General features: G+C 42.0%; 2 protein-coding genes across 4 annotated transcripts in view; one reads left to right on the top strand and one right to left on the bottom strand.

Annotated features, from left to right (window-relative positions):
• casq1b (calsequestrin 1b) overlaps positions 1-12665 on the top strand; it is a 41260-nt gene extending 28595 nt beyond the window's left edge. For both annotated transcript variants that reach the window (XM_088637738.1, XM_088637739.1), the window contains 10 exons: positions 1800-1893; positions 2318-2418; positions 3570-3681; positions 6201-6274; positions 7070-7200; positions 7854-7899; positions 8443-8497; positions 9160-9260; positions 10843-10917; positions 11106-12665. In XM_088637738.1, coding sequence (XP_088493864.1) covers positions 1800-1893; positions 2318-2418; positions 3570-3681; positions 6201-6274; positions 7070-7200; positions 7854-7899; positions 8443-8497; positions 9160-9260; positions 10843-10917; positions 11106-11423 — 1107 coding nt within the window. In that variant the 3' untranslated portion in view covers positions 11424-12665. The remainder of the gene's footprint in view (positions 1-1799; positions 1894-2317; positions 2419-3569; positions 3682-6200; positions 6275-7069; positions 7201-7853; positions 7900-8442; positions 8498-9159; positions 9261-10842; positions 10918-11105) is intronic.
• Positions 12666-16273: 3608 nt separating this feature from the next.
• On the bottom strand, positions 16274-24069 carry LOC148660021 (uncharacterized). Of its 2 annotated transcripts, XM_088637643.1 has the most exons (3): positions 23596-24069; positions 20293-20570; positions 16274-18799 (listed from the first exon to the last, which is right to left on the bottom strand). In XM_088637643.1, the coding sequence occupies exons 2-3, from the start codon at positions 20531-20533 to the stop codon at positions 17481-17483; spliced, it is 1560 nt and encodes a 519-aa protein (XP_088493769.1). In that variant the 5' UTR covers positions 20534-20570; positions 23596-24069; the 3' UTR covers positions 16274-17480. The 2 variants fall into 2 exon arrangements, with proteins under 2 accessions (XP_088493769.1, XP_088493768.1); XM_088637642.1 differs by lacking the exon at positions 23596-24069 and having other exon boundaries at positions 20293-23571.
• Between the last annotated feature and the right edge of the window lie 100 nt (positions 24070-24169).

Below are 24169 nucleotides of genomic sequence, written 5' to 3'. Positions count from 1 at the left end.
AAGATTTCAAAGATTCCAAAATCTGAATATACTGGATCCACCCTGCTGCACAAATTGTCTTAGACACCGACACTACCAGGAGTCACTACTATATATACACACGCTATGAGAATCAGAAATTTACACAATTTGTCCATTATTGTTTTCTTCTATTATGATTAGATCTATTAATATTGCATGAATGTCCTTTAATTTACATGGTTCAAAACTGGATCACAGATGCACAAGGTAAATGACGCAGGAGCAGCCGATATTAACTGTGGTAATAGCTGGACATTCATGAAGCTGAAGGGCTATCTTTTGTATGTTAGGTTCTATCAGGATTAACTGTCTGCTTAATGAAAGAAATGCTAAATCTTCAGTAGAAATCACCAGAGAGCTGCACCTTTGCATAGAGGAAACCTTGAGCAAAAAGAGTAAAACAACTGTTTTTTTTTTTGCAAAGCATTGTGCATTACTGTGTGTAATATATTACCTACAATAAATCCATATTATTACATACAGTATGTTACAGCTTTCTTTTTTGATTTTGAAAAAAGTTGACCTGCACTGGCCTATGTACAATTGTTTGAATAGACCATTTCTCCTTATTAGACATCATTTTGAAATGAACCACAATGACACATCACACAGATCAAAGCAAAAGAGTAGAAAAGATCCAGAAGAAATACAACTGAAATTTTGTTTGGTACGACACCTTTGTCACTCACGGCGTTGAGGTCGCGCTGACAAAAAGAAGTTGTGTTAGAGTCGTTTGCTTCTTCACATGAGGGATCAAACAGCATTATCTGCCAAAAACATAGGAACACCAGGAAGGTGATACATGATGGGAGGTCATTCAGCACATCTACAGTAGTCCATGGCTTATCTTTCTTGATAAATATTGTATATTTTTCTACTTTAGCGATGACAGGCTAATGAGTTGAAGGATGTGATGGCCAACCTCCTCAAGTTTTCCTCCCATTTTTAACCCCAAATTCTGTTTTCAGTTTTTTCCAACTGTTAACAGTTTGCTGGTGCAAAACAACATTCCACACTGCACCCTCTCCCCCCGAGAGCCTACTGGGAACATAAATCAATCAACACATCAACACTTGGGAATTTAAAAATACTCAATGGAAGGTTGATTTGTATAGAAAGCCTACTGCTGTTTTCTCTTCTCTCCAGCATCTTCCTGCAGAAATCCTTGGAGGTAAAGAAGAGGGGATTTATTTTGCTGCCACTTTAATACAGAGTCTTCCAATGAAGCTGCCCCTGCAGATAGCCATTCGAGCAGCATGTGTTCCATGTGTCCCATGTGCTGAGATAGTCAGTAGATAGTCAGTCCTATAGATATATGTTCTGTAGATAGTCTGTCCTATAGGCCAGAGATAGTCGATTCCGGTCCTCAAGATCTGGACATAATTAAACTAATTACCTGGAGAAGGAGATACATTTTCAGAGGGTTAGTCAGCTGGTAATTAAAACTAGTTGCAGTTTTAAGAAGGTATTGGACTTTGCCATAACACAATCTATTTTTTTCCTAATTCGGTCCTCACTAACTGACAGCAGGGTGGCAGAAGGGTGAAAGCTCTGGAGGTTGTAAACTCAGATCCTGGGAGGGAAACTGCTCTCCTACTCTTTGCTCAGTTTGCTTTAGAAAAACGCCATGCTGTACCAATGGCTACTCCCTTGGTGGTCACTGTGAAGGTTCAGGTTCTTCTGAGAATTTAGAGCTGCGAGTCACTGTGGGTAGAAGCATCAGCTAATGAGGAAAATGGGCCAACTAACCTCTTATGTTTTTGTTCTCTGTCTTGCAGCTTGCAGCTCAGGTCCTTGATGACTTAGAAGATGAGGACATTGGGTTTGGCCTGTTGGATGAGGAGAAGGATGCTGCCGTTGCCAAGAAACTGGGTGAGTTCTCCTTCTATTGGTATTAATTGCTTCCTGTCGTTATCGCATCATTTCCTGTGTTCCTTGTTGTCACCTTTCCACCTTCTTTCATGTCCATCCATGTTCAGAATCAAGAATAAACAGAGGACAGCAAGGGGGCCTTGCTTTTGTTTTCCACTGTTAAGAATCACATCTAGAAGCATCTTTTAAATTCACCAAATTGCCTAAAATGGAGGAGTTAATGCTATGGCTGCTTCTGTAGTCTCACTAAGGGCTTTTCAGGAATGTTTTCTTTTTTCATCAACTGGTGAACCTGAATCACAAAACATGCTTGGCAGGCAAGAGGACCTCTGGCCAGGACCCTGACCCCTCTGGAGCTTCTGCTGAGATCCCCTCCAACGAAACAGAGGCCCTGATCTGTTCTCGTCTGCTTCTGTCTGCACAGGTCTGGATGAGGAAGACAGCATTTACATCTTCACAGAGGACGAGGTCATCGAGTACGACGGAGAGCTGGCCGCAGACACGTTGGTGGAGTTCATCTTTGACGTGAGTGAGAAAGCGCCCATTCCAATGCTGCATTCCGCAGTGCCGTTCTCTCATGGCAAAAACGATTATTCTTTCCAGAATAGATTCTATTCCCCCACTGGATGTTTTTTTCATTATTAGTTTTAAACTGGCCCTCATGACACATCCTGGGATGGGGTGTCATAAATGAGATCATCTTTAGGCAGGTGTATGTGAAATACACACAAATATGAGGCTTACTGGCTTTGCAAATTGAAACAAAAAATGTTTCCCTCCAAAACTCAATCAACACTACACAATTCAAAACCCACATGTCCATGCGTGGTCCGTCAATTCCTTCTCCTTCGGATGCAGTGTAGAGGAGAGATCTGCTCTCTTCTTGGATAGCAGGTAATGACCACCCTTGGATGCTTCAGCTTCCTGGTTTTTAAACAGTCGCCTGACTTACTGTCTTTGACCAATGTTTCGAATGACTGAGGATGACAGGTCATTCCCTCATTGTCTTCTGGGGAATGTAGTTTTAGAACTGCCATGTTGTCTGAATATAATGCCCTGTTACAGCCTTATAGGCCCTTTTGTTCTCATTCCATCCAGTTCTCCCTTTGTCTCACTTATCCATTTTGATTTTTCTGCTTTTTATCCCCAATCTTTTACCCTCTTTGGCGTAACAGTGCAAAGTAGTGGTGCAACTGCTTTTGCACGCTTCAGAAAGGTACTTCACTCAAAACGGTTCAGCAGAACACACAGATACAGTATATAAATGGTTACAATTGTAAGTTGTTGTGGATAAAGTGAAAACTGTTAATGGCAGTAATAATAATCCATCCCCTGTATCTCCCATCTTCTGTCCTCTAACTCATTCCCATGATCCACCTTGTGTTTTCTCTCTGGGTGCCCTCGTCTTCCCTTGGCAACAGTGGTCCCTGGTCCAGATCCTGGCGAATCACAGGTGTTATCAATCATGGACCAGCTAAGACAGCATTTCAACTTGTAAATGTGAATAGAACGAAAATCACACCTGTGGCTCTAAAGGATCAGTTTCAGAGATCCTGACTTAACACTCTGCTCCCACTACTGTTCCCAAAAAATCCCTTTCACCCTCCACCTATCTTCCTTACTCTCTTCCTCTTCCTCCCTGCACTCCCTCCCTCCCCCCTCTAACCACCCCCCAGGTGATTGAAGACCCAGTGGAGGTCATCGAGGGAGACCACGAGCTGAAGGCATTTGAGAACATTGAGGAAGAGATCAAACTGGTGGGCTTCTTCAAGAATGAGAAGTCTGAACGTACGTACTGAAGCCGACCCAATAGGGGCATTAGAGAGGAGGTAGTTCATGTGTATCTTGGACTGCTTTATGTGGACCTGAAACTAGGATAAGGGTGCTATCACCTCACTCAAAGCCCACTTGTGACATACTGGGATTTAGATCGTATGGTATAATAGGATTATTTCATCAGTCCTTTCACCCTTCCAGAAAAAAACATAAAGATAAGAAATGAAGATCATGCTATGTGCTTCAAAACCATGCCAAGTTTTTTGCTTTTGGCATTGCTTCTCAAAATCCATTACAGGTCAGTAGAAGAATCTAAGAGGACATTAAGGTCCACAAAAAGTTGGCCAGGGTGCTCATAAAGACACCAAAAACAAGCACTGATTTTGGTTCCAGGTAGTGACCTTTAGTTTTCCACTGATGGCATGGCTAAGTGTGATTGGAGATAAATCATTCCTAGCCAAGGCTGGAATGAAAATGCAGAATAGCTGGGAAACCTGGCATAGCTAAACAGAAATACAGCTCAGGAACCTGTATTTCTACAAGTATTGAGCAATAGGGGGCAAAGCTGGCATCTCAAGAGTGAAAGACCCTTGATTCATTTGATGGCAAAGGTAAGTGTTTCCATTGCTTTTTGCTGGCTCAGGACAGCATGCCAAGGCATTGTCTTCGCACAAGGTAGGTGGACCTTCTTCTGTCTTTAATAAACAGACACCTTGTGCCCCCTTTGACAGAAAGCAATACGGTAAGTAGACATCATGTAGAATTCATGGCTTCTAATGAAGCTCAATCCTGTGTTTCATGAAGACTGATTGTAGAAGTTTACAGTCCATCAAAACAATCTATTGCTAGGGTGTCTTTTATTGCTCAGAGCATCAATGGAGCATCTTTGAAAGTATTTAAGATATAGTATTAGTTTGTCCATCTGGCAATCAGACTGGGTTTTTGTCTCATGTTCAAATTATATCAGCAGCACCAGCTGCCTGGTAGTTTCTCGAGAAACACAAAAGCTACCATTCACTCTTCTTCCAGCTATCCAATGGCCAGGAAAGATCTTATGGTGAATTCTGCATAGCAGTTGTAAAAATATAACATCCATGGTGAATAAGACCTACAATTAAATAGGAAACTATAATTATTTCATAAAGATGCTACCCCTGCCTCTGTTACCCCCTATAATAAAGAGATAAAGATGTTTGCAGTACTAATTACTGTAGGGGAAAATCCAGTTCCTCATTGCCTCCATGTCTTTTCCTTGTTTTTGCAATTGTGATTCACTTTCATCTGTTTTCATCTATTACTGAGGTCCCCGCTTGCTTTTAAAGCACAGTGAGCACTGGGCTGCCTCCATTTCTAAACAGAAATAACTGATAAATTTGGAAGAAGAAGGCTGATAACTCTGTATAGGGTGACCAGTTGGTTCTAAAACACCAGGAGCCCTGAAAGACCGGACTAGATTTTGAAATAATTTGGAGCATTAAGCGTTCACTAATTGGACAATTCGTGTTGACATGCTTAATATTATACATGGCTGTACAATATTACTTTTATGAAATGAAAATGAGTAAAAAGTGTCGCAACCATTCAAGAAGTATTTTATTTCTGTAATTAAATTATACATGAGAAGGTTCTTACAAATTATCTGTTTAATAGTAAGTAATAGTAAGCTAGTTTAACCAGTAACATTAATCAGCATGTCACTCCTGCAGGTCACTGTTAAGCATAGTGAAAGGACAATCAGCATAACTTATTTGCTGTGCACAGTAATCAAGAAAGAGAATACATTCAGCAGACACATCATATTTAACTTAGACATTAAGTTATTTCAAGTTAAAGGCAACCTGCATCGTTTCAAAACATCCCAGGAATTCCAAAAGCCAGATGGTCATTTCCAGTTAGGATAGATGTAGACTCTGTAGACAATGTCACATCTATGCTGTGATGGGTCTGGTTCCTGGGATGATGTGTTGACAGTGCCGCCTGCTGGGCAGTGGTAGGATTGTACTTAGGTATTGCATAAGGGCAAAACCTAAATGAGTCTCTATTTGACAGCTTTGCTTCATGCATCATGCAGAGCCTGCTTCAGCCATTGGTTAGTTATAACAATACCGCCTTGCAATAATAACTCAAAAGGCTGATACCCATACAGCAGGCATGAAAACAGTACAGCATTCCTTGATCCTTCTGTTTCTTTGAGGGTGGTGCTGATTTTAAATGACCAGATTCCACATCGGTCAACATTCCATTAAAGAAAAGATTGAATTCCATGCAATTAACATACACTGTACAAATAGATTAAATATGTCAAATACATGACACTGTAACAACAGATCTAGTAAACTACATACCGTGAGCCTATGAAAATGTACTGCATCCATTTCTATTTTTATGTTTATTGCTTCTGAAGTAATAACGTTAACTCAATCAAGCCTCTGGGGGGGTACACCTTATGAAACGAAGGCTATATACCTACTGTGTGCATAGAGGGTTGGTACGGCTGAAAAAACATTCTGACCATTTGCTTCCATTTTCAGACTACAAGGAATATGAAGACGCAGCTGAAGAATTCCATCCCTACATCAACTTCTTTGTCACTTTTGATCCTAAGGTAAGGCTGTCCAATAATGGTTCTTGAGTGCTTTTTTGTGGTTTCTGTCTCAATAGTTTTGGAGTTCTGTGGGGTTGCTTTGGGACTATATGGTGATATATGTCACTTGCCAGCTGTCCTTATTGTGTCATCTTCAACCACAGGACCCCTCCTGACCAAATGCAGCTAATCTAGGGGGGGAGGGGAAGCACAGTAGTACAGGTGCTCCCCAAGTTACATGACACTCAACTTACATACATTCAACTTAACATAAAATCCCCGTAAATTTATTATTTTTTTACCTTTTATAAAAAGTAACCCGTGGAATCTATCTACAGCCTTGTAATACTTTATTAAATACTTTCTGCTGTTCAATCCCTGAGTTTCATTTTTTTCCCTAAAGAGTCTATTTAATGCATGTTTTTTTTTTATTTTGTTGCAGAAGACACTGTATCCACTATACTAAAAAATATATTTATGTGAACCTACTGATATCACAGTACAAAATACCTATTGTGCACATGGCTCATGGACGAAATTCATCTTACATAAATTTCAATTTATGGAATAGGGAGCTGAACTCTGATGTACGTTGAGGACTGTATGTACTTTGAAATATGAAGTTGATCCACTTCACATATTGTGACAGCTCATTGATTGAATAGTTTGATTCTGTAAAATTTTATTCATTGACACATACACTGCTGTGTTCATTGTGTAACTTACATCGAGGGATATTTGAAGTCCTAGTGGGATTAATGTATCTCTTCTAGGTCTGCTGAGTGTCAGTGATTTTCTTTTTCACTTGTCCACTAGATTGCAAAGAAACTGGACCTGAAACTGAATGAGGTAGACTTCTACGAGCCTTTCATGGATGAACCCATTGTCATCCCTGGAAAGCCCTACACAGAGGACGAGATTGTTGACTTTATTGAAGACCACGAGAGGTGACTGCCGACACAAAACTCTGAATTCAATAGATTTGTCAGATTCTAATGAAGGTGAAAGAGGGATTAATCTATCAGAGGTTATTTGGCATAACTCTGCTTAAGAAAATGGCCACCAGGCCATCAGGACGAGTCTGACAGAACACCATTCACTTTTGTGAGGATTGAGCTGGGGAGCTCCCGTAAGGGTGAAGATGGGTGGTGGGAGCAGGGTGAGATAAATACTCCATGGGAAGTTCAGATGGTGAAATAGAATTATATATATATACAGGAAAGAGTGGAAGTAGGCAAGATATATAGTGTGATATACTGGGTTTCTTAATCGTGCAGAGGACTTGAATGCCATTACATGTGGAATCTCTTTATGTTTTATTAGTCTGTTTGAGTATAACTTATACTATAAGGGTTGAGCGTTCACTGGTTCAGATGACAATTCTAAAACAATTAGAATGATTCATCATGTATGCTGACTGGAGTCTATGGTCCCCATAGAAATGTACATAACAAGCTGAAATTCAGCCTTTGAGCTACTTTCTGCACAACATTAAAAAATAATAGATTTTCCAGAAATCTAAGCTCAAATTAAATATGAGGACATATGATTTTTCTTTTTCACATACGTTTTTTAATGTTTTTTATCTATTTGATTTCAGACCAACACTGAGGAAACTTGAGCCATACAATATGTATGAAACCTGGGTAAGAATGGCAGATTATGATATTTTATACACTTAAGAACAAATCTTCTAATGTAATGTCACAATTGAAGTCAAACAACATGAGAAAGGTTGTTAGTGGTTCAAGGAGATTCATTAAGTTCATTTGATTTTGCAGGGAGTAATTGGTCCATAGGTCTTATCCAGCCATTTTGTGAAAGAACATCTGATATTGATGGTTATTGTTGGATATATAATTGCTGGATAAAATCTTTGGATTGGATATCAGTTTCAACAGTTTAGCTGATGGCTTATTCCAGACGCAGACAACCCTTTGTGTGGAGACATGTTCAAAACCATAGATCTACCTCAGCTCTCATGTTGCAGTTTAAAATGATTTTTTTGTTCTGTTTTTGAGATTTAAAAAACAATCTGTACACCAACCTTCAGAAAACATTCATCTGGGCATTAATTGAATGATGGTGTATTTCAGAAAGATGTGCTGTGCATTGTGTTGGCACTGTGTGACTGCAGATTTATTAAGGATGCTTTGTGTAAACCAATTTCTTTTTTTTTCTTTTATCAGGAAGACGATATTGATGGCAAACATATTGTGGCTTTTGCAGAAGAGTCTGACCCAGGTAGAGGAAGCTCAGCTATAAATCTACCGAAAAATAAACCAGTAACAATAACTGCTGGGTGGAATAAACCAAAAAGCTTTTTAAATGAACTGGATTGTATGACCACACATGTCACTGTAGCTTTAGTTCTGACCCTACAGTTTAAACCAGTGCTACTCAATTGGTAGTTTTTTTCAAATTCACTCCAATCCATTTTTTCTACAAGCAGCTCTTAATTGTGATGTTGATCGTACTGATAATTAGTTAACAATCATATTAACCACACATATTATTCTATAAATAGAGATCATGTTAAGTAAACAAAATAATTAAGCCATTATGTTAATCATTAAAAGACAGCCAGGCAACCAACAGATTAAAACATTTAGACAATACAGTAGGTGAAAATGCTGCTTCAGTAGATTATAAAATAATCTATTTTATAAAGTAGATTGTAAAATAAAGATAGAGACATCAAACCAAACAGAATGTTCAACAGAAACCCTGTAGAGAACATAACCAGGAACTAACCAGTAAATATACAAAGATATTTTGTGCCAAAAGTCAAAGGCAAAGCTGTCGTTGTTGTCTGCATTGCATTCTGAAGTTAGAAGTGATATGGGTCGGTAATTCTGAAAGTCATCCTTGCTGTCTCCATATTTCTCCCTGTCATACCTTGTCAGATGGCTTTGAGTTCCTGGAAATCCTGAAGGAAGTTGCAGAGGACAACACAGACAACCCTGACCTCAGCATTATCTGGATTGACCCTGATGACTTCCCCCTGGTAGGCCACTAGCTGTACTAACAATAAAATGCTTGACAAACAACCATCTAACACACCTGCTCACTGCTTATGCCTTTTTCAGTTCTTTTGATGCTTTAGATTTTTTGTGGCTTCAGCGTACCGAATACACCCTTTACCCCAATAGCAGTACTTTCTTGAGTGAAAGAAGGTCGCTTTTAACTGATCTTTTTTTATTATATTTCCCTGTCAGTGTATGTAAACTGAATTCAGAAGACTGAGGCTTGTTGCGAGTTTGAGGTGTAATTCGCACAGCTAGTTCCAGGTCTGTCACATGGAATTGAGTCACCCTCTAGACTGGAATCTATGGAATAGATTTTATGAACATCATGAGGGCACTAAGTTTAGACAAATGTCTGTGAAGGGATGTGGTTGCGTCATAAATCATATTTTACCACATTAATTTTTAAATGCTTCTCCAGATTGAAAGACTGCATGAAATATCAAACTTTACATATCTTGCTGTGACATTGAAGTTCTTCGTTTCTGCTCCTTCTTCTGCTTGATTCCTTTACTTTGTTTCATGGCTTCCCAAGTGCTAAAACACAATCTACTCTACATTTCTTTCTGTATCACACACCCCATCATCCATTCTTACAATATTGCATTAGCCTCGATGAAGCCCATGCACTAGGCTGGGCAGAGATTCCAATTTACTCAGAGTTCACACCAAGAATTAAGGATTATGGGAGGATTATGGAGTGTTCAGTGAAAATTTGGTTTAACCTGCTTGTCTGAGGGCTGCCCTCCTGACCAGAGGACGAAGGGGCTGGGAGACCCCCATGTAGAGAGATGAGTGACCGGGAGGCAGCTGCAGAGGTGGAGAGGGGGTGGAGGTGGGATGCAGAAAGATGTGAGTGAGGAAGAGAAGGGGATCAGCACAGTATTTATAGTGTTTTAGGAGAGGAAATGACATCAGGACTGATTGCAAATTACTGACATCTGAGTCTGATTGAACTTGGTTGTTGTCATCCCTCCCGAATTTTCATTATAAACTCCATAGAGGCAAAGGGAATGTTAGTTTGGAGGTGTAGACTAGTTTTCAGAAAGCCCAAAAGAATGTCCAGCACTGGACTGACCATCCTTTCTCATAGGGGATGTGGGCACAGTTCAGACTTGAAGCTTTGAGAGGGACCTAGACTGGAGAGAGGGAGCCCTTTTTCACTTCACAGGGTGAGAGAGCAGCCACATCTTTCTGCCTCAGTACTACCCTGCACAAGTCTCTTCCGTCTTAGTGGTAGATATCGATGCAGCATTTCTGGACATTGGTGTCCTACACTTGACTGTCCACATTACTTTTTTCTGCCCTAAAATAAAACAATAAAAAATTCAGCTTAGAGTGCTCTTATCGTCCCTCCTACTCCATTAACACTTTTGATGCGTGATCTTTCACAAACAACAGATACAGAACGACTAACCCTCATCGCACCTCCCAAGCCCTTCCAGATAAGCTACTAATTGCCAATTCGCTTAAGCCACCGTTTAATGAATATTTTTTTTCATACACGTCACCTATTGAAGATGGTAAAACAGATCCAGTGAGCCTTTCTCTTCTCTCTTCCAGCTTGTTCCCTACTGGGAGAAGACTTTTGATATTGACCTGTCCTATCCTCAGATCGGGGTTGTCGATGTTGAAGATGTGAGTTATCCCGTTTCCTGTTTAATTAATTATCTTTATGAGTTTGGCCACCTCTCTTTTAACACTTCTTCATTCTTCCTTACTCGCCACCCTCCCCTAGCCCCCTTCTGTTTCCATTGTCCAGTCCTCTCACTCTTGTTCCCTGTTCCGAGCTCTGCCTTTGCCTCACTCCTCCCCTTCTCTTCCAGGCGGACAGCGAATGGCTGGAAATGGATGATGAAGATGACATGCCCACAGCAGACGAGCTGGAGGACTGGATTGAAGATGTGCTGGAAGGGGATATCACCCCTGATGATGACGATGATGATGATGATGATGACGATGATGATGACGATGATGATGATGACGACGACGATGATGATGATGATGATGACGATGATGACGACGATGATGATGACGACGATGATGATGATGACGATGACGATGATGATGATGACGACGATGATGACGACGATGATGACGACGACGATGATGATGATGATGACGATGATGACGACGACGACTAAACTCTCATTGCCATCTTCTAAGTTTCACAACTTCTACCAAAACTGTTTGAAAGTCATTACATATATCAGAGTCAATATTGTCAACAACCCAAAACTTAACTTTCTTCCATCGTCATCACTTAACTTAAAGCCACCACCTGCTACCCTAATGTCATCGTCTGCTCTCTAGTTCTGTCATTTCTTCACGTTCAACATCTTCAGCTGTCTGGCTAAACAAACACTACCCTTTCAAAAGTCATCAGAATCTTAAGTCTGTCTGTCATCTGAAAGACTGATCATTGTCTTCTTCTTTAGACCCCTTCTGTCATGACTAGGGAGCTTTCAAACTGTCCAACTGTTAATACGTCTGTCTTTAAAGTAAGTCTAGTTTCTATTAAGAAAAGATTCACAACCCAAATTCCTCGACAGAAAACATATACCTGTATTCATGAGTTGACATTAGAACCCAAAGTCCAATCCCAAAGACAGTTAAGAAAAAAAGATCTCGAGTCTTCCTATTTTACACTGCAGACCTCTGTTTTGTAGCAACATTTTTTATATGCTGAATGATTATATTTTGAAAAAACAAAACCGAGATTGGCAGATATCCCAGAGTACCACAACAGAGTTTGGACATTTTGATTGAGGTGCACAGAAGGACACTGAAATTCTTCCCATCCAGTGGGAGACTTGCAATGTCCTGTAGAGCAAAAACAGGGATCTGGGGTCTTTCAGGCGTATCCATGATGGTGAAATCAGGCAGTAGGCATCTAAACCACTCCTCAAAAATGATTTTTGCTTCAGGAAATAAATGAATACTAATAGTTTGTGCAGGGGCAATAGGTGTTCTTTTCCTCAAGCTGGAATCTGACTTGGGGGGGGGGGGGGGTTCTTGTCCTGTTCAATCTCAAAACGTCTCAAATGTGATCTCTACGAGTCTCTCTAAGAGTGTGGGTCAGATATTTCTCCCTGTCTCCTGTGACACCATCCACCACATCACTGTGACCTTCCTTGACAGAGAGCAAGGATCTCGTCCCGTATTTTGTGAAGTAAACTTGAGTACTGCAACCAAATGTTTTCTACTGGTAAAGAAAAAAAAAGAAATGATCTTATTATAAATATTGTTTTTTAATGGAGCAAACAGGATCTCACTGTAAAGTCTTAAAAAACCACACAGCTTGGAAAGAAATGAAATAAAGAATTGTTTTGGATTTTTTTTTCAGTTTTATGCTGGAAAAAGAAAAAAAAACTTCCAAAAACCAATCTGTCTGTCGATCTGTTTCATTTATTCCTTGTAAGGTTCTCCCTCACAGTTTGCACTCCCAAATTACTGTGTCTACATGTCTTCCAGAATTGATACTGCACAACAGAGGCACTTGAGGTTTTGAAATAAGGAAACTCTAAAACATCTTAATCAGCAGCACCTGGTTAATAGGGCAGGAGGTTAAAACAGACTGCACTGTCTGTTCTTTAACTGCATGAATGTATTGTTTACTAACCCTGCACAGAGGCTTTGACACCCTACCTGTAAGAGATATTGTGGAGCTGTGGTCAGGGTTCTAGACTTCTAACTGGTTGTGAAATCCCTGCTGAGACACTGCAGTTATACCCCAGAGCAAGATATGTCACCTGAATTTCTCTAATAAAATCCCCAACGGTATAAATGGGTACAAATATAAATTGCTTTGGATAAACGTGTTAACCAAAAAATCTAGCAATTAAGGCGGTGGTGGTCGGCTTGGAAGTGATAATACTACAAATATCTCCATATGACAAGATAGAAAAAGAATGCTGTTTTGAAGCATACTTTAATCTGGAGACTCTGAAGATTTAGATCATCACAATGAAGGTTATCATTTTTCTAGCTCAAGCGGCATGGTGGCACAGCGGTTAGCGCTGCCTGCTCGCAGTGCTGGGGCTCTGGGTTCATTTCCTGGGGTGCTATCTGAGTGGAGTTTGAATGTTCTCCCCTTGATCGCTTGCTCTGATTTCCTCCCACAGTCCCAAAACATTCTGGTTGGTTAGTTGACTTCTGGGAGAATTAGCCCTGGCGCGGGTGTGTGCGTTTCTGTGTGCCTGCTGATGGACTGGTGTCCTCCCCCGGGTGTACCCCGCCTTGTGCCCCCAGCTTGATGTGCTAGGCTCTGGCTCCCCTGTAACCCTGAATTGGATAAGCATATTAGAAAATGGATGGATGGGGATGGATTTTTCCAGCTTGATAACAATGAATGCACCTACTTTGATATGACCTTCACTGAGTTAACCAGATAAACATGCAAGCAGGAGGCGATGGAAACCCATTTCTGGATTCTTAATGACTAGCTGAGGTCTGTCCCATCATACTTATCGTAATGTTACTACACATTACAGAGCTCAAGCCTCCAGCGCTTAAGCTACTGCAAATCACTTTTATATACTCACAAAGCTTATCCAAAACTCCCCGAACCTCTGTGAAAGGTCCAATTCTCGGGCACCTTTTAACCATTCATCAGGCCTAGGGGTATGTACACGTAGGAAAAAATACCCAAACCTGGGTTTTCACAAACAGTTGATGATCCTATTTGTCATAATGCTTCCTCGAGTTCCAGGGATCTATTTTCCAGCTCTCCATTACCCTTTGTAGCTGTTTTACACACACAGGCTTCATTGGAATCCTCGTTTGGCTCAGACCTAGACTGGTTTAAGCATTTCTTTGTATCTCAATAATCAGATATTAGTAAAAGAACAACAGTATATGTTCACTTTTTTCCTTTAGTAATGTCACATTACAATGCTAATCTGCTACAAGTTTTGGATGTAAGTACCAGATTTACACTTCATTTATTCTCTAGAACAGCTTGACTAGAATTGTTGCAGAAACTGTTTGTTTTCTTTGATCAGTAATTACTGATTTTATTTTCGACATTTTGGAGATTTCTTCAGGTTTAGCCTCTGGTCTGCAGTAATCTTACCCATATGCCAACCTCACCCAATATAACAGAGTGAATTCCTTGGTCGGTCGCACTCCTCTCTGTACAGTAAATACTGATGCTCCTTCCACTGGTGGTATTTATCAACTCATAAGCGACTCACTCCCTCCTTTTCCTTCAGTTCATTAGAACTTGGATAGAACCCAGAAACATCTTCAGAAGCAAGCTGATGAGTGAATGAGCATAACTGTGTTTTGATAGCTTTTCAGCAACACACCTAGAATAGAGGGTTTATTGAAACCAATGATTGGAGACAGAAACATGTTGAAAAGAGTCTAATCAAGCTAAACATCCAATAAAGGGATCAATTCACCACAAATGACAAGCTGTGTTGGAACACTACTAACTGGAAGCGATAGGGGTTCTCCGGTCAGGGCCCAGTATTCTGAACTTTATTCTCCCTACATGATTTGACACTAGTGGGTATTAAATACGAAGTATATGGCAGTACCATACAAAGGACAGTAAAATAAACTGGATCTGACACTTGAACAGTAAACATCAGGGAGATGATATATCCCTTTTGAACAATTTTTCAGACTGATTCTGATTGAATTTATGCAATTAGTATTTCTCCAGTAATGCACACAAATATAGATTTTTGCACAAGCAGTTGAAAAAGGAGTCAAGAAGTACAATTTAGTCTTGCACCAGTAGTACACTGTAATGTATACACTATAATTTGTTAGAGGTGCCCTTCTCAGATGAAAGCATGGACTTCATTGGTCATTTTCAATCTGCAGTGTCTTCCAACCAGATTTATCAGTACATTTCCACCTTTGTCATAAAGCACAACGAATTCAAATGACGGTTTTAAAAACTGGCATCGTCATAGTTTTTTATACTGTGTGCATTCCACATCCCTTGTAAACAATGAGATCAGCCACTGACAACCTTAAACTTCAAATCACAGACTATGTGAATAACCCATTGCTCTCTGCCAAGACTCTCAATGACCTGAACCCATTTGTACTAAAATCCCCTCCATCTGGATCCAGGGGAACTAGCCTTTGGACAGCTGGAACAGTCATGTGTACTATCGAAATCCACATAATTGTTTCTGCATCAAGGGTGATAATCTAACAGAACTGTCAACAAATGATTTTTAAATCATCAGCTTCAGGCAGAACATAGAGAAGAAATGTGTTGCAGCAAATATATCCTCCACTAAAGAGAAACATCAAAAACATAATAAAGGTTGCAAACATGAAGAGGCTATTTTTCCTATCTCATTTGGTAGTTAGTAACTACTTGCCATAAAAACCTCATACAGCCTGTTGCTGACAGAAGCCAGGGGCATCAGCTTCAACAATATGGCTGGGCAGCTTGTTCCACAGTCCCTTTGAATAAAGAAAAGATGTGCCTTCTATTCCCAGATTCAAACTGTCGTTTGGACTAGTGTCCTCTGGACCTTGTTTTAGTGTTGATGCCTTCTTCAATGTCTGTGAAAGGTCTGAATACTTGAATCAGGTCCCCTCATTGTCTTCTCTGTTCAAGACTTTTTTAATCTGTCAGCATAGGACATTTCTGTGAGCCTTGAAATTTCTGTTACTTGCGAGTTAATTATTCAAAACACGCTTTCTTGACCTCAGTGCCCGCTGAATACTTGACAGTGAATATTTGGGATCTGTCTCACAATCACAAAACGTGACTGTCTTCTGTTAAAATACAGTTACAATACCATAAAGATAAGAACCACACTATGACTGAAGATCTCCAAAGGTAGATAAATGGACCAAATTTGGACCAAATGGACAAAAAGACCTGCTGCAGAAAAACTAAAAACAGAGACTCTCCTCTACAATTTGATCTTATTAAAATGCTTTTCATTAATTTTGGGACAATTTAGGTCAATTTCTAAAATCTTAGTAAAATAACAAAGAAAAATAAAAACAGCATACATTTCATTTTAACTATAAACACTTTTATTGAAACATACACACTTTTTGTTTCAGTACAAACAGGGCTTGTTGGTTCCCAACTCTGCACCCGGAAGAACACTGAATCTCCTGGTTTCCCTTCAGCTGAGCTCTACATCTCTGCTGCCGATTAAGGACTTAGTTGATGTGCTTTCTTGTTTAGACTGTTCATGATGAACAGAAACTGGTGGGGCTGGCAGTGGATCACTCATGCCCATAGTGTGAGTGACAGTATGTTAGACACTCCCATATTGAGAGTGACAATGTATCAGACATGTCCACTGTAGGAGTGACACCCTATCAGACACACCCACAGTGAGTGTTTTTCTCTTCTGCAGAGGTCTGATTGGTTACATTTCAGACAGCACATCTGAGTGAGGGTGGATATTCCATGCCATTTACTACCTAAATCTTACTCTTTTGATTTTATCTTTTGATCTTTTGATCCTGAGGCTAAACTCAGGATTGTTTAGCTCACGGGTCTTGAACAGAACTCAGCCCTTTCTGAAATGGAGATAGGTTGGTGACTTCAGTTTCACCTGTTTCAAGAATCTCAGCATGGCTCACGTGACCTTCTAACCAAGCTGCCCCAGCTAGCGATCTACTGTATTTCAATGTGATACAGATCATGTGTGCAGCAGCCATGAGTGTGTCCAACAGACTGGCCTTATTAAACAGATACCACTCAATGATACATGTCAGCCTTTTTCTAACTAGATGTGCAAAGATACTGTATGTGAGCATGAGACATTACCGTTGCACTTTCCAGTATGATCCAGATCTGTTAAAAATACAAAATGATCAGGCTGGCAACATAACCTCAGATCCTGCCTCTCAACACAGGTCCATTTTCCAACCCTAAAATGCTGTAACTACTTCTCTTGAAAAAAATCATTTCACCATTTGCATTGTTGAGTCTTGCATGGGGATTCTATCACTTATGGTACAGTTCTACACCACTATGTTTTAGGTGATGCAGCTCATTCCCCAAAAAACAAACCCAAAATACCAACCGGAGCATTTTCTAACTCCAATTTCCGCTTGCTCATATTGTTGCCATCTACTTCCCTGGTGGTGGTCCCTTCCACCATGCCAAGTCCTTGGATTACCTTCCTGCGACGAGCTCTTGCCAGCTGCTCAAGCCCTCCTGCCTGCGTCCCTCCTCTGACCAGCACAAGAAAACACGGGGCTCAGCTGTCCGAGCTGTGGACCCGCTGGTGATCCTTGAGGTGGTCCACGCGGCTTAACTTCTTGCTGCAGAAGCCGCAGTGGTAAGGGGTCTCCCCGCTGTGGATGCGCTGGTGCCTCCGCAGGGCTCCCGACTCCTTGAAGCCCTTGCCGCACTGCCCGCAGTGGTACGGCGTCTCTCCCGTGTGGATGCGCCGGTGCTTCTTGAGGGTGCCCGCTCCCTTGAAGCGCTTCCCGCAGTCCTGGCACTCGAAGGGGCACTCCCCAGTGTGGATGCGCCGATGCTCCTTCAACGAGCACATCCACTTGAAGGCCTTCCCGCACTCCGAGCAGCGGAAGGGGGTGTGGCCCGTGTGGATTTGCTGGTGCGTGCGCAGCTGCCGGATCTGCCGGAAGCTCTTGCCACAGTCGTCGCAGCGGTACGGGGTCTCTCCCGTGTGGATCCTCTGGTGGGTCTTCAGGTTGCCAAGCTGGCTGAAGCTCTTGCGGCACTGCGGGCAGTGAAAAGGCGTCTCGCCCGTGTGGATGCGCTGGTGCTCCTTCAGGTGCCCCAGCTGCCGGAACTTCTTCTCGCACTGGGTGCAATGGTACGGTAGTTCGCCCGTGTGGATCCGCTGGTGGCGTTTCAGGGCGCCCGAGTCCTTAAAGTTCTTCCCGCACTGGCCGCAGTGGAAGGGAGACTCCCCCGTGTGGATACGCTGGTGCCTCTTCAAGGTGCCCGAGCCCTTGAAGAACTTCCCGCACTCGCTGCAGTGGAACGGGGTGAGGAGGTGTCGCAGGGGCGATCCCAGCGGGGGGAAGGAGTCCGAGTGCCCGTGCCCGAAGGCGTAGAGGTTCTGCCTGCTACTGGCAAACTCCGGATCCTGGTCCTGGAAGCAGGCACAGTCGTAGCCGTTTTCCACTCCTGGGATGCCATCCTCTCCTCTGTCTCCCATCCTGTTCTGGACTTTTTGACGAGTGCTACAGCTGTACATGTCTGCCCTTTGTGTTTTCGCCATTAGGTCATTGTGCTCCAGCATTGGGGGTACAATCTCATTTCTGCGGAAACCGTTGTCATTCAAGTGGTCCAAGCAACACGAGTCGGGTGCAGCCCTGTCCCCGCCCTCCCCTGAACTCTGGAGCACCTGAGCAGCTGAGAGCGGACTCCCCATGCTTCGGTGCACCGTGAGGCTCTGGATGTTCACTGAGCGCGTTTTAAGGATCTTGACGATTTCCTCCAGGTGGGTCTTTTTCATGTGCTTGGCGAGGTCCCTCTCTTGGGAAAAATGGGCTCTGCAGTGAGGGCACGACAGCCCAGAGACGTGGTCCTGGTCCCTCTCACCTATGGATGAAGTGCAAAAAAAAGCGTTCTTACTAATCGTCTTCTGGAAGTTACAGGTTTAGTACCACAAAGAAGCCATTCCAGGTTTGGTTAGCTAACAGGGACCAGTATGTAAACCAAGTAGAGTACAAAATGGAGCTGCAAACAAGCCTAACCTTCACATGCTCAGGAGGTGGAAGGAAAATGGAACAGGGAGAAAATGCCAGGAGGCACCACAGCCCAAACTGGAACCCAAGAATTGCAAGGCAGCAGTACTACTCAACACAAAATTTGGCTCCCAAAGAACCCAAAAATGTCCCACTTTCTACATTTGCAAGAGTCAACACTGAGGTCTGACTTCTTTCAACCAAACCAAAGGGTTCATCAAATTCAATTGTATTCTTAAGGTGGTTTCATACACCTGTTTCCTGTAAGCACAAATGGTTATGGTTCTGATATGGCTCTTCTACTGAGCACCAATAAATACTTCATTAAAAAGGGTCAATGAGCGCTTCATGAATTAACAGATTTATCGTCACAGAGCATTTTCTCAGAAGTCAGAATGCATGAAACAATTTCAGTTACCTGACACTCAAAAGCCCTATTCTGCAAAAGTCCACTTATTTCTTTCAACTTTAAGACTGAAGCAATTGAACAGTAACTTTAAGGGATGATATTTTCCGGCAAACTATAAAGGCTGATTAAATAAAGAGGTAAATTACCCCTACAAAGGAACTGTTTTTCTCCTAGCACATTGGTCAAAGTGGGATATTTTACCACTAAACAAGCCAGGTTAAATGCGATGTAGAACATAATTTCTTTTTGTACCCTCCATAAGAAATTCTAATGTTTAGTGTGGCAGATACTGGCTGGTGTATAGCTTAGCTATTTATATTTATAGCCAGCAGCCATATCACTCTGCAACTCACAACTGGCAACCCACTGAAGCTAAGCAGGTGTGAGCCTGGTCAGTACCTGGATGGGAGACCTCCTAGTTAAAACTAAGGTTGCTGCTGGAAGAGGTGTTAGTGGGGCCAGTAGGCGGCGCTCACCCTGCAGTCCATGTGGGTTCTAATGCCCCAGTATAGTGACGGGGACACTATACCGTAAACTGGCGCCGTCCTTGGATGAGATGTAAAACCGAGGTCCTGACTCTCTGTGCTCATTAAAAATCCCACAGCGTTTCTAGAAAAGAGTAGGGGTGTAACCCCGGTGTCCTGGCCAAATTTCCCATTGGCCTAATAATCCTCATCTATGAATTGGCTTCATTACTCTGCTCTCCTCCTCACTGATAACTGATGTGTGGTGAGCGTTCTGGCGCACTATGGCTCCCGTTGCATCATCCAGGTGGGGCTGCACATTGGTGGTGGTGAAGGGGAGTCCCCATTACCTGTAAAGAACTTTGAGTGGAGTGTCCAGAAAAACGTTATATAAGAGTAAGCAATTATTATTATTAGTGCACCACCTACCCAGTGCCACACACAGATTCAAAGAGGTCTGCCTGCAATACTCACATTTTCCACCAGGTGGCGACAATCGAGACCTTCCTGTCTCTTTGACTTCAGAGTCGACCATATTGGCAACCCGAGTGTCACTACTGCTCCCTGATTCATTGCACTCCTGGCTGCTCACAATCTCCTCTTTACATGCCTCCAGAAGGTCTTCACCAGACTTGCGTTCGACTGGGGGATCCTCAACACAACAGTGGGCAGATTCGGATTCAATCGCATCCTTCTGACCTGGCGTCTTCTCCATAGTCACCCTTTAAAGACGGCCGGGCTGTTCTTCGAAACTGGGTTCCGGGACAAAGACAGACGGTAAGGATGTTAGCTGCAAGAGGCAAAACAGGTCACGAAAAGGAGGGTTCAGCCAATCAGTCCATTTGGTTCTTCATCTAAGCCGTTTCTTGAAAAAAGCACAGCTTCTTCCACACCTAGGCAAGATGCCCACAGCCATATGAAAAGGAAATAAGCCTGTAAAGCTGACAAAATACGTTAATGTATAAACAAGAATTAGAGAGAGAAGACAAACAAGAGTAAGTCATTGAGTGCACCTGGCTTGTGTGATGGTTAATTAATTATCACTCCTTACCCAGCTGTTATAGACATATGGAGTAACAGAACGGCAATAACGCCTACAGATTCATCACACTCTTCATAATCAGAACCCTTAATTATAAAGCCAGCATCTCCAGACATGTTCCAAAAACAATTGAGTTTTCTTTGTCTGGTCTGAGACCTAGACGGTTTCAGATCTGTCGCTCGTCACTGTTATATGGAACTGTTTACAGTTTGTGAGGGTGTTTGAGGCTCGAACGCAAAGCGGGGGTTTGGCCGCACAATAATTCTGGATTGACTGCAGCATCATCATTGCTCTTTCAGTCTTGCTAATGCGCAGATGTTATCTGTCTGTGCTGATCATCAGCACACAGTAAAGATTTCCATTTCCTTGTTTTGTGAACAGTTTTATACCTACTAAAGCTACAATATCATCTTGCAATGAATGTTCGTTACATGATATTATACTTTAAGGCTATATATCGTCCACTGAGACATCTGGAGGTGTTGATCGCTCTTGGAAAATAAAGTGGAGCACATTGTAAATGCAGACTTCAATAAAATGCATCAGTCTCTCCTTTCCCTTTTAGTGCGCTGTGTCAACACTGCCCTCTTCTGGTTAAAAGGACGAATAGCACTTCACTGTTTACAGAACTCCCAGCACAGACAAAACATTTGTAACATGCTTCTAATTTTAATGTTTTTTGTGATCAGTTGATTTGCAAATGAAACCATTAAGCCTTTGTTTTTCAAAGGCTGTAAAAATGCCTAAACACAGCACGTGAGTAAACCCAGTGCACCTTTCCATCGAAAAAAGGCTACAGCCTACAGACGACTTGACAAAAGGTCTCTCACTACATTTCTGAGATGCCTGGCAACAGTATCCTAGATACAGCATTTCAAATGGAAATGGATTGTAATAATTATTGTTCAATATTTATTTTTTTATCAAATCTTTTTCCATCTTTCAATCCACTGATCTAATTTCTAACCGCTTCTTCCAATTCAGGGACGCAGTGGATCCAGAGCCTATCCCAGCAGGCAACAGGTGCAAGGTAGGGTATACCCCGGACAGGACGCCAGTCCACTGAGGGGCAAATACACAAAAAAACACCCACAGGTGGGCCAATGTTCCCAGAAGCCAGTTAACTTATCAACATGTCTTTAGGATGTGGGAGGAAACTGGTGCACCCAGAGGAAACCTAGTCAAACCCAAGGAGAACATGCAAGCTCCACACAGACAGCACCCCAGGAAGTGAACCCTGGTCACCAGCACCGCAAAGCAGCAATGCTAACCACTGTCGAGAGCCAACCAACATTTGTGCAACAACAGCAGGGAGACCACGTGGGACAACAGAACTGCAGAGACTCAGGTCACCAGGATTGGGAATTGGAACCCCAATCCTAGTGCTTTGTGAATCCATTGGGATGAAAGGCACTATATTCATGTAAGGAATTAGTAGTGGTGAGCCGAGGCCTCTCAACAAAACCATAACAGACCTGTCTACTGCATAGTATCCTAATGAACACATCAGAGGTAATGGGAGCAATACTGACATCATCAGTATCACACAGGTGGGGAGCAGTGGTTGGGGTTCTGGTCACATAACTACACTGGTGAGGACTCAAATCTCATACAGGACACTGTGATTGTTCCCAAGAGCCAGCTGAATTGTTTTAGTAAAAACCCAGCTGTGAAAATGTCTGCTCTTTCGAATGAAAGCATCAACCAACAAATTGTTATTAGCAGTTTGAGAGGAATCCATGAGTCCTACAACTAACAGGCAGCAGACGAACATTTACAGAAACGACATCACACAGTCGGTGTAGGTGGTATGTCTATGTACCCATTCACAGAACAGAGCCCAAAGAATGAGCAGGTTTAACAAGATCTCTTAATTCTGCTTGATTCACACTGCCAGAGTGTCTCTCTTGCACCGTACCTCAAGCACACAGCCCTGCAGAGTGAGACGCTACCAGTCACTATACTTAAACCTAGAGACTTCCGTCATGTTTAGTGTCTGAGTCAGATCGTCATTGTTTATTACTTCTAAGGAGAATATTCGTGCCAATTGCACATTCCTACTACTCTGTCATGACGACTACTACAGTTACTACTGAATAGTTTAAAAAATAGTATTGCGATTCTGTGTAATTAATACGCTTATTATGACTAAAATTATTAAGCAAATAATTGCATTTGAAAATAGTAAATATGGAATACGGAAGGTAGTCTTGTTTATGTTTAAACTGAATTATTCGCTTAATAATTATTAATTTCCTTCTTTGACTTTATTCAAATAGTAGCTTCTGTCATATAACAGTTATGATTTGTACGTTTTCCTCAATATTTACAGCGAATAAATACCACTATATTTGAAAAGAAGACACCTTCTAAATAAAAACTTTCCCGATTAAACTAAATGACACAGCTGGTAAAACGAATGTCGCAGAACGCAATGTCAAAAATATTGACCCGTCATCCTAAGACAGCGCACTTAGCTGTGCCTGCAGCCAAGTCCAGTGAAAGGGCACACAGAAATGTTTCGTTTTATACGCAATGACCCACGCACTGATTTAACATTTTGTTGTAAAAAGGCCGGATATCACACATCTCGTCTGTTTAGCTATAGGTGGGCTTCTGAGATTACGACATATCAGAGTCACGACAGCTGACAATCCGACATCTGTAGCGGTTCTTGATGATGGATGGGTGAAGACGGTGGGTTATATATTAAAAAAAAACAATCCGTTACAAACCTGCAGTTTAACCTAATTCCTCATCTTTAATTCGCATGTTGTATACTGGTTGTCCTAACAGGTGGCTCACGGCGGAACGGTTCAGTTTTGTTCCTATTGCTATACTACAGCGAGTCTCTCTCGTCCTTACCCATTTTCTTTGTTCGTCCGAAATGGTTCAAGGTCTGTGTTTTGTGGCTTGGTAATCCTTTATTCGTGGACGGCTGGCCACTACATCGCTGTTTGCTGTAACTAAAGTGTACGTCCCCCGTTTCTGAGCCTTTTCTCATAATTTGCATGAACAATTTGGCCACCAACAAGGCAACAAAGTGAAAGAAATATACATTTCGGACGTGAATAAAGGGCTTTCAGTGTAATCCTTTTCCCGTTTTTCCACAAACACTGGACCAAAAAAAAGCTGTCGCTTGGCATTGACCCGTCGTGCCTGTGGTTTACGGACATTGCCCTAAACGAATCAGCTACCATACCGAACCTTACGCCGGGCAACTCCTCCGCTGTGACGCTTTTAAAGCCGACAGCATTAATTTAGCTAAAGAACGACATTTTGGCTCAAACTCAGGGTGTCAGATGATGT

Source organism: Lepisosteus platostomus, chromosome 6, assembly GCF_059453375.1.
Source record: "Lepisosteus platostomus isolate fLepPlt1 chromosome 6, fLepPlt1.hap1, whole genome shotgun sequence".
NCBI classification, from domain to species: Eukaryota; Metazoa; Chordata; class Actinopteri; order Semionotiformes; family Lepisosteidae; genus Lepisosteus; species Lepisosteus platostomus.
This window is presented reverse-complemented; position numbering and strand designations above follow the sequence as displayed.